Source organism: Xenopus tropicalis, chromosome 3 (assembly GCF_000004195.4).
Source record: "Xenopus tropicalis strain Nigerian chromosome 3, UCB_Xtro_10.0, whole genome shotgun sequence".
Lineage (NCBI taxonomy): Eukaryota > Metazoa > Chordata > Amphibia > Anura > Pipidae > Xenopus > Xenopus tropicalis.
Window position 1 is genome coordinate 28,039,175 of NC_030679.2, and position 14,698 is coordinate 28,053,872.

Here is a 14,698-nt window from a genome sequence, read left to right on the forward strand (position 1 = left end):
AGCTCACCATTTCATAAATATGCTTCATAGAACATGGGTGAGTTTTTATGTATTAAGCTCAAAACTAACATTTTGATAAATATGCCCCCAGGTGTGGCAATTCTTAGCCAACTGGCAACTACTTATATACATAATGTGACCCTGTTTAGGATAAATGCCCTTTTAAAGAGCGTTTATAATTTCTATCCTAATATGCAAAAACAAAATCTACTGATCATCAGTATCAAGCGAACCACAACTAAACAAATATTCATATGTTTTTTAAATAATATATCTGTTTTATCAGCATTTTATCAAAAAGTGGTGCCAGAGAGTGAGGTCATTTAAGGCCACTTTAACATACCAGAGACCCTGAGGGATATCACTCATGAGAAGCTGTCTAGACTTGTGGGATTAATGGGGAATCCCTAGCAATATCCCAATACTACCCTGCCTGCCCTTTGACCACTGCCCATGTACTCCCATAAATAATAGCAATGCCTGCCTATAAATCAATTACAGACACTTTTCCTTGCACATTACTTCCTTCATAATACTTACAATTCATCTTTATAGTAGTTAAGTATGTCTGATATTTTAATCTTACAGGAACTCAGGACTAATATCAAATGGTGAAAGAACAGCTCTGCATTGTTTTAATATATACAGTCAAGCACCTTCAGAGCATGTGTTTCTATGAATTTCTACACAATTGAAATACATGCTGATATCAGTTAAATAAACATTGATACTATAAACTACCCCCTTAACAATGTATGAATCCTTTATATATAAACCTGCATATACATTCATTTGTGCAAAAATGTGTGCATAATAAAAAAAATAGTGCAAACCCTACCATTTAATATAGGAATATAAGAAGTCACTTTGGAGTCTCAAGAATTGTATTAACCCTTTTACTGCCAGCCATTTTGGTCAAAGCGGAACTTGTATTGCCAGACAGTTTTTGAACATTTTGCACTGTTTCACTTTAGGGGCCTTTCCTCGGGGGGACTTTTAGTTTACCAAGGAAAACAATATATCGTTTTTTTCAGAACAACCTAAGCTTTCAAAATATGGTAGAATTTTTGTGTAATTCCAATTCTGTAACAAGATATAGGCTTCTAAATGACTAAAAATGCAAAAAAAATCAAATTTTCCATAATATAATCACACATACTAGAAACAAAAATTATTTTATGCACGAATATACAACTGATTTGGAAAGTCCCATGTCTCCTGAACGTGCCAATACCAAATATATATAGTTTTATGGAGATTTCTCACTTGTATAGGTCAAAAACTCCCAGCAGTACACTACCAAATTCCCAAAGCACTGCTCCAAAAAAACTGCATACTTTGGATTTCAAGGCCAAAATTCCACTAACAGAAGGTTTATCCCAGAAAATTGTACATTTTTGGAAAGAACAGATTCTGGGGAATACAGAATAGGCACAACTGTCTGTCTACTCCAAACTATCAAGTCGCAATGCTTTCCTAAAGTTATTGGTTTTTATCAAAATTTGTGATTTTTTTTAAAAATCGCTTCAAAGCTTCTAGTCTATAGTATCTTATCTCCTACAGGTCATAAAGTAACCAAATAAAACACCCTAAATATGAATGCCTGGGGTCCACTGAACAGTTTGATGCCCAATATGTATAGGTTTACCTAAGTATGTGGCATGTAGGGGCCCCAATGTGAACATACCCCATATGAACTGTCATTTCTGTCATTTCAGCTTCTGCAAAATCAACACATTTACATCATTATATGTGGGATGAAGCTAGTAAAAAGTACGCTCACCCCAGAAAGTCATATATTTTTGGAAAGTACACATTCCCCCGAATCTAAAATGGGTACCCATGTCTTTCTACTCCAAAGTACCAAGCCGCACAGCTTTTCTAAAGTTAGCAATTTTGATGACATTTCCAAAAATCCCCTCAAAGCTTCCAATTTGAAGCATCTTATCTCCCACATAGCATTAGGTACCAAGATAAAACACCCTGAATTTGAACACCAGGGGTCCACTGAACAGTTTGATGCCCAATATGTATAGGTTTACCCAAGTATGTGTCATGTAGGGGCCCGAATGTGAACATACCCCCATATATACTGTCATTTCTGTCATTTCAGCTTCTGCAAAATCAACACATTTACATCATTATATGTGGGATAAAGCTAGTAAAAAGTAATCTCACCCCAGAAAGTCATATATTTTTGGAAAGTACACATTCCCCCGAATCTAAAATGGGTACCCATGTCTTTCTACTCCAAAGTACCAAGCCGCACAGCTTTTCTAAAGTTAGCAATTTTGATGACATTTCCAAAAATCCCCTCAAAGCTTCCACTTTGAAGCATCTTATCTCCAACATAGCATTAGGTACCAAGATAAAACACCCTGAATTTGAACACCAGGGGTCCACTGAACAGTTTGATGCCCAATATGTATAGGTTTACCCAAGTATGTGGCATGTAGGGGCCCGAATGTGAACATACCCCCATATATACTGTCATTTCTGTCATTTCAGCTCCTGCAAAATCAACACATTTACATCATTATATGTGAGATAAAGCTACAAAAAAGTACGCTCACCCCAGAAAGCCATATATTTTTGGAAAGTACACATTCCCCCGAATCTAAAATGGGTACCCATGTCTTTCTACTCCAAAGTACCAAGCCGCACAGCTTTTCTAAAGTTAGCAATTTTGATGACATTTCCAAAAATCCCCTCAAAGCTTCCATTTTGAAGCATCTTATCTCCCACATAGCATTAGGTACCAAGATAAAACACCCTGAATTTGAACGCCAGGGGTCCACTGAACAGTTTGATGCCCAATATGTATAGGTTTACCTAAGTATGTGGCATGTAGGGGCCCCAATGTGAACATACCCCCATATATACTGTCATTTCTGTCATTTCAGCTCCTGCAAAATCAACACATTTACATCATTATATGTGGGATAAAGCTACAAAAAAGTACGCTCACCCCAGAAAGTCATATATTTTTGGAAAGTACACATTCCCCCGAATCTAAAATGGGTACCCATGTCTTTCTACTCCAAAGTACCAAGCCGCACAGCTTTTCTAAAGTTAGCAATTTTGATGACATTTCCAAAAATCCCCTCAAAGCTTCCACTTTGCAGCATCTTATCTCCCACATAGCATTAGGTACCAAGATAAAACACCCTGAATTTGAACACCAGGGGTCCACTGAACAGTTTGATGCCCAATATGTATAGGTTTACCCAAGTATGTGGCATGTAGGGGCCCGAATGTGAACATACCCCCATATATACTGTCATTTCTGTCATTTCAGCTCCTGCAAAATCAACACATTTACATCATTATATGTGAGATAAAGCTACAAAAAAGTATGCTCACCCCAGAAAGCCATATATTTTTGGAAAGTACACATTCCCCCGAATCTAAAATGGGTACCCATGTCTTTCTACTCCAAAGTACCAAGCCGCACAGCTTTTCTAAAGTTAGCAATTTTGATGACATTTCCAAAAATCCCCTCAAAGCTTCCATTTTGAAGCATCTTATCTCCCACATAGCATTAGGTACCAAGATAAAACACCCTGAATTTGAACGCCAGGGGTCCACTGAACAGTTTGATGCCCAATATGTATAGGTTTACCTAAGTATGTGGCATGTAGGGGCCCCAATGTGAACATACCCCCATATATACTGTCATTTCTGTCATTTCAGCTCATGCAAAATCAACACATTTACATCATTATATGTGGGATAAAGCTACAAAAAAGTACGCTCACCCCAGAAAGTCATATATTTTTGGAAAGTACACATTCCCCCGAATCTAAAATGGGTACCCATGTCTTTCTACTCCAAAGTACCAAGCCGCACAGCTTTTCTAAAGTTAGCAATTTTGATGACATTTCCAAAAATCCCCTCAAAGCTTCCACTTTGCAGCATCTTATCTCCCACATAGTGTTAGGTACCAAGATAAAACACCCTAAATTTGAACGCCAGGGGTCCACTGAACAGTTTGATGCCCAATATGTATAGGTTTACCTAAGTATGTGGCATGTAGGGGCCCCAATGGGAACATACCCCCATATGATCTATCATTTCAGCTCCTGCAAAATCAACACATTTACATCCTTTATGTGGGATAATGCTACAAAAAAAGTACATTCACCCCAGAAAGCCATATATTTTTGGAAAATACACATCCCCCCGAATCTATAATGGGTAAATATTTCTTATTGCTACAAAGTACCAAGCTGTAAAGCTTTCCTAAGTTTGCAGATTTATATGACATTTTCGAAAATCGCATAAAAATGTTGCAATTTGCCGCATTTATCTCTCACAATTTCTTGATAAAGATCAGATAAAGACAAATCACCCCAAAAAGGAACACCAGAGGTCTACTGAACAGTTTGATGCCCAATATGCATAGATATAGCAAAGTCTGCGGTATGTACTGAACCCAAAATGAAAATAGCGCATAAGGATTTCTCGCCTGCCAGCTCAGCTTTTGCACACAGAGCCCCCTGTCAGTGTATTATGTGCCAAAACTTCCCCTAACTATACAGATCCCCCACAAAACCATATATTTTTGGAAAGTACACATTCTGACAAATCCAACAAGGGTAAAGAGTCCTTTCTACACCAAAGTACCAATCTGCAGAGCTTTCCTAAAGTTATTGGTTTTTATGACATTTCAGAAAATCGCCTAAAAATGTTGCAATTTGTCGCATTTATCTCACACAATTTCTTGCGTACAAAGGCAAGTCACCCCAAATAGGAACACCAGAGGCCTACTGAACAGTTTGATGCCCAATATGCATAGATATACCAAAGTCTGCAGTATGTACTGAACCCTAAATGAAAATAGCGCATAAGGATTTCTCGCCTGCCAGCTCAGCTTTTGCACACAGAGCCCCCTGTCAGTGTATTATGTGCCAAAACTTCCCCTAACTATACAGAGACCCCCACAAAACCATATATTTTTGGAAAGTACACATTCTGACAAATCCAACAAAGGTAAAGAGTCCTTTCTACACCAAAGTACCAAGCCGCAAAGCTTTCCTAAAGTTATCGGTTTTTATGAGATTTCAGAAAATCGCCTAAAAATGTTGCAATTTGCCGCATTTATCTCACACAATTTCTTGCGTACAAAGGCAAGTCACCCCAAATAGGAACACCAGAGGCCTACTGAACAGTTTGATGCCCAATATGCATAGATATACCAAAGTCTGCGGTATGTACTGAACCCTAAATGAAAATAGCGCATAAGGATTTCTCGCCTGCCAGCTCAGCTTTTGCACACAGAGCCCCCTGTCAGTGTATTATGTGCCAAAACTTCCCCTAACTATACAGATCCCCCAGAAAACCATATATTTTTGGAAAGTACACATTCTGACAAATCCAACAAGGGTAAAGAGTCCTTTCTACACCAAAGTACCAATCTGCAGAGCTTTCCTAAAGTTATTGGTTTTTATGACATTTCAGAAAATTGCCTAAAAATGTTGCAATTTGTCACATTTATCTCACACAATTTCTTGCGTACAAAGGCAAATCACCCCCAATAGGAACACCAGAGGCCTACTGAACAGTTTGATGCCCAATATGCATAGATATACCAAAGTCTGCGGTATGTACTGAACCCTAAATGAAAATAGCGCATAAGGATTTCTCGCCTGCCAGCTCAGCTTTTGCACACAGAGCCCCCTGTCAGTGTATTATGTGCCAAAACTTCCCCTAACTATACAGAGACCCCCACAAAACCATATATTTTTGGAAAGTACACATTCTGACAAATCCAACAAGGGTAAAGAGTCCTTTCTACACCAAAGTACCAATCTGCAGAGCTTTCCTAAAGTTATTGGTTTTTATGACATTTCAGAAAATTGCCTAAAAATGTTGCAATTTGTCGCATTTATCTCTCACAATTTCTTGTGTACAAAGGCAAGTCACCCCAAATAGGAACACCAGAGGCCTACTGAACAGTTTGATGCCCAAGATGCATAGATATACCAAAGTCTGCGGTATGTACTGAACCCTAAATGAAAATAGCGCATAAGGATTTCTCGCCTGCCAGCTCAGCTTTTGCACACAGAGCCCCCTGTCAGTGTATTATGTGCCAAAACTTCCCCTAACTATACAGAGACCCCCACAAAACCATATATTTTTGGAAAGTACACATTCTGACAAATCCAACAAGGGTAAAGAGTCCTTTCTACACCAAAGTACCAAGCCGCAAAGCTTTCCTAAAGTTATCGGTTTTTATGAGATTTCAGAAAATCGCCTAAAAATGTTGCAATTTGCCGCATTTATCTCACACAATTTCTTGCGTACAAAGGCAAGTCACCCCAAATAGGAACACCAGAGGCCTACTGAACAGATTGATGCCCAATATGCATAGATATACCAAAGTCTGCGGAATGTACTGAACCCAAAATGAAAATAGCGCATAAGGATTTCTCGCCTGCCAGCTCAGCTTTTGCACACAGAGCCCCGTCAGTGTATTATGTGCAGTAACCCCCCCCTAACTATACAGTGACCCCCAGAAAACCATATATTTTTGGAAAGTACACATTCTGATGAATTCAAAATAGGTAAAGTTATTTTTGTACACCAAAGTTACACCTGGCAAAGCTACGCTAAAAACAGATCAGGAACACTTATACAGGGATAAAATGTGATAAAACCACAAAAATTGTGCAAATCAGTGAAACAACAAAATAAGTTACATGACAGTGTAATTAGTGGCCAGAATATCTGATCCAATAGTTACGCTGTCAAAATAAACAGTTTTTAGGTAAAAGAAAATAAAAACAAAGTGGTAAAATGAAAAAAAAAAAAAAAAAAAGCAAAACAAAAAAAAACCAAAGTGTTTGTGTATACATGTGTGTACATGTGTAAAAGTTGTGTGATAGTGTGTAAGTGTGTATATGAGTGTAAATAAGTGTATAAAAGTGTGAAAAATGAAAAAAATAAAAATAAAAAAAAAAAAATAAAAAAATGCTAAAATGTGTGCTGTAAGTGTGTGTAAATGTATGTAAGTGTGTATAAATGTATGTAAATGTGTGTATAAGTGTGTAAAAGTGTGTAAATGCAATAAAAAAAAAAGTCCTTACCTGTTCCTGAAGACCGATCGCCTCCTTCCTCATTTGGGCCGGCGCTGGGGGAGAGGGAGGAAGCAGGAAGCAGCAGATGCGATGCGATCGCATCTGCTGCTTCCTGGAGGGTCCTGCGAGCGATCGGCTCGCAGGACCCTGATGACAGCCCCCCTGGCACATTGCCCAGGGGGGCTGTCATTGTTAGAAGCCCTCTGCAGCGGCGGCACATGCCGCCGCTGCAGAGGGCAGCGCTTAAACGCCAACGACGTATGAGACACGTCGTTGGCGTTTAAGCCCTTTTACTGCCAGCACGTATGCCATACGTGCTTGGCAGTAAAAGAGTTAAAGCACTTGGTCTGAGGCCATACACCTTTATAAAGTTACATTACTCCACAGAGTAAATATAAATATTTATATATAGGGAGAGAGACATACAGGGATAGAAGTGCATGAGTGCTACATTATATAGAAAAAAGGAAGATGCTTAATCAGAACATTATGCTCTGTAGGTAGGTATCAAGCTAGTATCCCACTTTCCCAGTCACAGAGCAACTACAATGGGAACAATAAACTTTAGCTGCTGTCTTTGCTGTCAGTAAAACTTTCTAGTGATAGTGGCAAAAATATAACAAAGTTCTAAAACACAAATCCAAGTTAACTCTGTAAAAATAAAATGCACTCTTAAAATCCCTAACATATACTGTAAGCCAACTCTACTCTTACTACTTTTCATAGACATGCAGAAGGTAAATATCCAGAGTAAATATTCAGATCCACCAAACCAAGAATGAATTAAATAAAATACAGAGTCATGGTCAGGTATTGAAAAATCATGTGATGGATGTTGTTGGACTCATCATAACACTAGGAATATTCAAACCAATGCAGCAGCCCAGTAGCAAAAAGCTCTGATCAGTGTAGTTCAGGTTCTTAAAGCAAATCTAGCTGCCATGTGTTACTGCTTAGGCACAAATACACACAGTTTTACTTAGTGACTCTGCTGAATCATTTGTAAAAGGATTTATGGCTCATCAGAGTACAAGTATTTGAGACAAAAAAGAAAGCAGAATATTGAGCTGGTACTAGATATATAATTAGTCTCTACTTGTGGGTGAACTTGTGATGAATTATATTATTGTTCTTTCATTCTCTATGTTTACACAATTCTTATAGAGTTTGTTGATCATCCAGTCCCTCCCCCTGTAGAGCTTCCAATCCAAAGTCCCTATCACATTCACACAGCACATTAGTGTCAATTTTATTAGGACCCAACTGGCCTGCCTTTTTGTTGTGATTGGGGAGTCAACCAGAGTATATAGATGAAATCCATGCAACTACAGAGAACACATGCAAACTTAATGAAGATAGATCATTGACTGTAATCAAACTTAGGACCCCAATGCTGCAAAGCATCAGCACTAACCACTAAACCCCCTAATAATATATAAATATATACAGTATGACTGCTACATCTATTAACAATACTGTTCTTACATAAGACAATTTAATCAGCATTAATGAATGAAATCTTCAGCAGATGCAAGATTTTGCAATAGCCCTTTGTTGTATTATCATTAGCTGAATGCAACAATGCATGCATTGCGAATGTGATATATTAAGAGAGCCAAAGGATTCTGTAAATACAGTAAACTCACATAAATTAATATATTAACAACAATAATTTAAAACATAGCAATCTAACCGGATTGCTTCCTCACCTGTAGAGTGCCAGTGACCCCATTTATATCAGAAAAGAAGCCCTCTGTATCACTGACCATAGTTTTCAGATCAGGAAAATTAAGAGGTCTCAAATAGGAAAAATCATTTTTTTCTGATGGAGAAAAACAGGTTTTGTAACATTGCCCTTGGGGATCTGAGGGCTCCATTCTAACCTCCATGAACTTCAACGTACCATCTGTGTTTAAGTGAAGGGTTGGCCGGCACTGTTCGCTGTAGTACTTGGGCTGTGGGCTTCCAAGGCAGCATGTACACTCTGTAGAGCTTGATTCTTTTCTTAAACATCTAACAAGTAGTATAATAAAAGTAACCAAGGAAACTAAACTAACAGCAACCAATGATATTATCAAATACAAGGTCATCTCTGGTTTGTTATTGGAAGTAACAAAATGTTGGGACTTAGGTTTCTCTTGAAAAATGGTGTCCTCAAGTGTAATATATATGGTAACAGTAGCTGATAAAGCATGTTCCCCATGATCCTTAACCACAATGACAAGCCTTTGATCAATTTGATCAGTTTCTTGTAATCCTCGGGCAGTTTGAATTTCTCCATGGGAAGCAGATATTTGAAACAGAGATGGATCTGTACCATCTACTATATGATAGGATAGCCACGCATTGTGTCCTGAGTCTAAATCCACTGCAGATACTTTGGTGACCAAAAAGCCAGCTGGAGCTGATGTGGGAATTTTCTGTTGAGGACTGACCTCTCTGGAGTGCTCTGGATACAACATCAAAGGGGCATTATCATTTTGATCCAATATGAAAAGGAAAACTGTTATGTTGGAAGATAGCTTTGGAGATCCAGAATCTTCAACCTTCACTGTAATTTGTAAAACCTGGATTTGTTCATAGTCAAAAGAACCTTGGGCATAGATATTTCCAGTCTTAGAGTTGATATTTACTAAAGAAAGGATTGAAGAAGCATCAGTCTTCCTTTCAAAAATAGAGTAAGTCAGGACTGAATTTAACCCATCATCTGGATCAACTGCCGATACTGTACATAGAAAACTTCCAGGGTCATTGTTTTCCATTATAAAGGCATTTAAATGTGGCTGAGAAAATGCTGGGGGATTATCATTAACATCTGAAATATTTAGAATGACAGACATTGTTGTGCGCAATGGAGGAGAACCTAAATCTGTTGCAATCAGGTCAAGAACATATTGTGCAACTTTCTCTCTATCAAGAACTCCATCTGTTACTATTGTATAACGATTGTTAAAGGGTTTTATTTTAAATGGGAGGTTTGGTGAAATCTCCACAGATACTTCTCCATTTTTACCAGAGTCTTTATCTCTCACACTGAGGAAACCGACTGCAGTTCCCAAGGCTGCATTTTCTGGTACTGCATTCAGCAGTGAGGTTAATGTTATTTCTGGTACATTATCATTAACATCTTCTATTTCTATTAGGACAAGACAGTGACTTTCAAGTTCAGGATTTCCTTTGTCTTTTGCCCTTACTGATATTTCATAAAACTCTTTTTCTTCAAAATCGATAACACCATTAACTGAAATTTCTCCGGACTGTGGGTTTAGGGTAAATAAAGCTTTCATGGAATCCAATGTATGGTAGCCAAAGAAGTATTCAATTTCACCATTAAGTCCTGCATCCTGATCCGTTGCATTCAGTTTTAAAATAACAGTATTTTGTGGTGCATTTTCTTGTACAACAACTTTGTACTTGGAATGATCAAAAACCGGTGCATTGTCATTACTGTCTAGAACAATTACGGTTATCTGAGATGTACCTGATCTGGGAGGATTGCCACCATCAAAAGCAGTAATTGTAAATTTATGATATTCCTTTTCTTCTCTATCTAAATTTTTTTCCAGGATTAATTCTGGAACCAACGTCCCATCTTTTCGAGTGTCTACTGACAAAGAGAAATATGGGTTTGGAGTCAGTGTGTATTTGGAAACACCGTTAGTGCTTATGTCTGGATCCTGAGCACTCTCTAAAGGAAACCGTGTGCCTGGATTTGCCAGAGCTTCAGATATTTTAATTAACTGATCACTTCTTAAAAACACTGGAGAATTGTCATTTATGTCAATAATTTCAATTTCCAAACTAAAAAGCTCCAGTGGGTTTTCAATAATTATTTCTAAAGGTAATACACATCTTGTACTGGATCCACACAAGGTTTCTCGGTCGATCTTTTCTTTAACAGTCAAGTCTCCATTTCTGTGGTTCAGTGCAAAATATTTTACATTTCCCTCTGTGCCCAGTCGCATTCTGCGTTTAGGAATATCTGCAGAATTCAATGCAAGATCCTGAGCTACATTTGCTATAAAAGTCCCTGGTCCTGATTCTTCAGTAATTGAATAACGAAGCTGCCCAGAGACCCAGCCCAAGCTACAAAGAAAAGGAAAAATGACTACTTGCCATTTCCAATGCTTTGTTGGGTTGTGGATGTCCATAATGTGAATCCTTTTCTTGAATCAGCATGTGGTGAAAATCTTTTATCATCCCAGAAGAGAAGTGAACCAGTTGTTTGTATTGAAAGCCATTAAAACAATAAGAGCCATATTAAAAATTAGAGCCATCCTCAAGATATTTTATCGGAACAGCAGCTAAGCCTTCTGTGTGACTGGAGAGAAGGGAGGAAACTCCTGAGAAGGGGAGGAGAATGACTGGATGACATGAGCAGATCTGCTTTAGCAAAATATCTGTCTGGTTGACTATTCTGCCCTCTTCTGGCCATTTATATTAATTCTGATTACTAATTAAACGTCTCAAGAAAATATTGTTTTGAAAAGTATCCCCTTTGCATCATTTCTTTGATAATTGAAATTAAAAATCTGTGCATTTATTAAAGGTTTTAAATTACACTTTTGGTTATAAATACAAAATGATACCAAAAAGGTCCTATCAAACAACATGTTACTTTAAAATACTATTTCAGATTAAAACAGTCCATTCAAATTCATACATTTAACAAACTTTTAAAGACAACAGGTCTCTGCATTCACCGATTATCTATATGATGAGGATATTAAGACATTGTTTCTACGAAAAACCTTTTGGATATATATCAAGGCACATATAAGATCCATCTAGTTTTTCTTATACTGTTGAGAGATTTTATGTTTTTTAGTATTTTGATTTTCCTTTTAAAAACTAAAAAACATAATTACTTATATTGTGCTAAATTATATTAACAGTGGCATATCTCATTTTATTGGATTGAACATGCTATGAAACTGCAGAGATATCTTTGCCACTTCTGAGGTAGCAAAGTATAGTGGGCAAATGCACAGTGCAGCCGAAACTGCATTCAGTATTGAACACCCATGCCTTGGCCTTGTATAGTACTCTAAACAACATATCTGTAGATTTCTCTAGATCTAGAAACCCTAGATAGAGGCCCATGATGTCTTGTGCAGTCCTGCTACTACTGCTTGGGGCACTCCATCACTTGACATGAATGAGTGATGATCCGCAGATTAAGTGCATGTTTGATGACATTGCAGTCACAGAGATGGGGCAATTATCATTTGGAGGCACACTTTGATTAAGCAGGCCACCATAGTGAAATATATCTTCAGTGCAATCTATAAAATAAATACTTATGTTAATGTAGATGTGTGATTTTTTGATGTCTTGTATTCAAGCAAGCTGCATTAGTAAGTCTTGTGACTGATAGACAGGACAAGGTAGACTGCTTTTGGACACAGGGAAATGACTGTAAATTACATAAGGGTAAAGTCACGTGGAGCTGTTTTCAGTGGTTAAACTGAAGCATTTTAAAAACATTAAAGTCCCTAAAACAGCACTCTTATCATTACCCTCAATGTTTATTGATGTTACAGCTTACTCAAAAACATATCCATAACTATTAGTATTAATTTTGCAAATCTAAAAATCCCATTGATCATATACTTTTTAGGTATGTTTGACCACATTAAAGAAAACAAATCTTGTTGACTGCAAAATATGTTGGATGAAAGTTGTCCCTTGGCCCCAAATGCTACAGGACATTATATTCACCCAACAAAGGTTTAGGAGTCTTATCTGATTGCAGTTTATCATATTATGCCTCTTGAAAGCTCATAGTCATGTCAAATGATGTTATGTCACTTTATTAGCACCAATCATACCAAGCTACTTTTTCTATCACTTTTAATGACAATGCATAAGGAATTTGTGGTGAAAACAGTACAGAATGTAATATCTTTTCCCAAAGAAGTGGGTGGTGTCATGTTGCCCCATGTTGTTTCCGAATGCTAAATTAAAATGTGTTCCATCAATGTATACACTTGAAACCTATTATAGAGCATACCCAAAACAAAGTACAAAGAGTAAACACAACTGAAATCATGAGCAGGATGAAATGGCCACAGACTTTGATTACGCAGGAAACATACATCTACTGCAAATACAATACAATGCAATGACAAGAGGATAAAATCAAGCTTCCTAATCTTACCACTTTAAGAGAGGTCCCCCATATTTCCACAAATGTCCACACAATGAACTTCATAATATATCCATAAAAGGCAGAAACTATAGTAGGCTTTTTTTTGCAAGATGAATCTCTCCCTGTATCTGAAGGGGTATGACCTACATATCGACATTCTACGATTCATGTTTTTTTAAGATACCTGTCACTGAGTTGAGTAGGATTCTGTAATAAATTGCACGTTGTCTATGTGCAGTATCCCATAACAACCAATCAATAGGGAGCATTTCACTGAAACATCAAATAGCCCAATTTTTTTGGGTTGTCGGTTGAGTCGAAAAGTATTGTGCAAAGTTTGCAAAGGAGAGGAAATATTGGTTGCTTTGTGTGCATTTCTTACCCTATGTGCCTTTTAATGATAACTTAACAACAGCTCTAAGTAGACTATGCCCTCTATCTCTTAAATCAACAATAAAACCAAACATAACTGGTAGGGTGTCCATTTGTCAGGCATCCCCAGTGATTACAATAACTGATATGTAACCACAGGCCACACACACACTTCCTTTTTAAAAATGCACTGACCCTGGATACTTTTACACAGAGCACTGTGCTCTGCACTGGATAAGGCACATACACAGAATATTACTTTTTCAAAGTTTACTGTATTGCACCCACCTTCAGTCAGTGCAAGGTATACCTAGAGAAGGCTAAACATGGTGGTCTTTGGCACTGCAAAAAAAGCAGCCTGGGCCACTGTCTTTCTAAAAAAAAAAAAGTACACCAGCCAGAAAGTCAGTGGTTTTAGTCACTGGGGGTTGGCTATCACTTAAAAATAATTCATTACAGATAAAGCATGAGGTAAGGGAATGTGCACGCATCAAAATATGTGCTTGTTTCACTTTGTTAACTTGCCTGCCCATAATCAGACAACCACAGCCTATCAATCAAATTAAAAGTGTTATTTCACATGATGGGGAAAAGAGTGGTCTCCCCCATACCTCCCAACATTTGAAAAATGGAAAGAGGGACAAAAAGAAATACTGCGTGCCGTTCAGCGAATTTTTTTTGACCACGCTTGTTTTTGCGACCACATCGCCTAAATACCATTTTACTAAATTTGGCAGGTTATTTAAAGTTTTGGGGTCTCGTTGTATGTGTTATTACAGCTTTGCTAATGCAGGTGAAATTGCCCTTTAAGTTGCGAGTCTCAAGAGATCTCTTTAGCTTATTACAATTATATCTCAGTGCAGGTGTGGCTTGTTAACTTTTGGGGCTCTCTGCCAAAAGCCCACTGGTTTAACTAAAACTGCAGGAGAAGCTTGTTAAGATTTCTGGGCTCTCTGCCAAAAGCCCACTTATTTAATTAAGTCTGAGAAACAATGTATCTAAGTGCAGGTATAGCTTGTTAAGATTTCTGGGCTCTCTGCCAAAAGTACTTTTTAATTAAATTTGTATCTTTTTTAGGGTTCTGTGCAGGAGATCA

At 37.7% G+C, this 14,698-nt stretch overlaps 1 protein-coding gene across 35 annotated transcripts in view; it reads right to left on the minus strand.

The window, feature by feature from the left end:
• pcdhga11 (protocadherin gamma subfamily A, 11) overlaps positions 1 to 14,698 on the minus strand; it is a 264,554-nt gene that overhangs the window by 34,124 nt on the left and 215,732 nt on the right. For 2 of the 35 annotated variants that reach the window (XM_018092162.2, XM_018092161.2), the window contains exon 1: positions 8,789 to 11,401. In XM_018092162.2, the coding sequence (XP_017947651.2) occupies positions 8,789 to 11,230 (2,442 nt within the window). In that variant the 5' untranslated portion in view covers positions 11,231 to 11,401. 35 annotated transcript variants of the gene reach the window in all.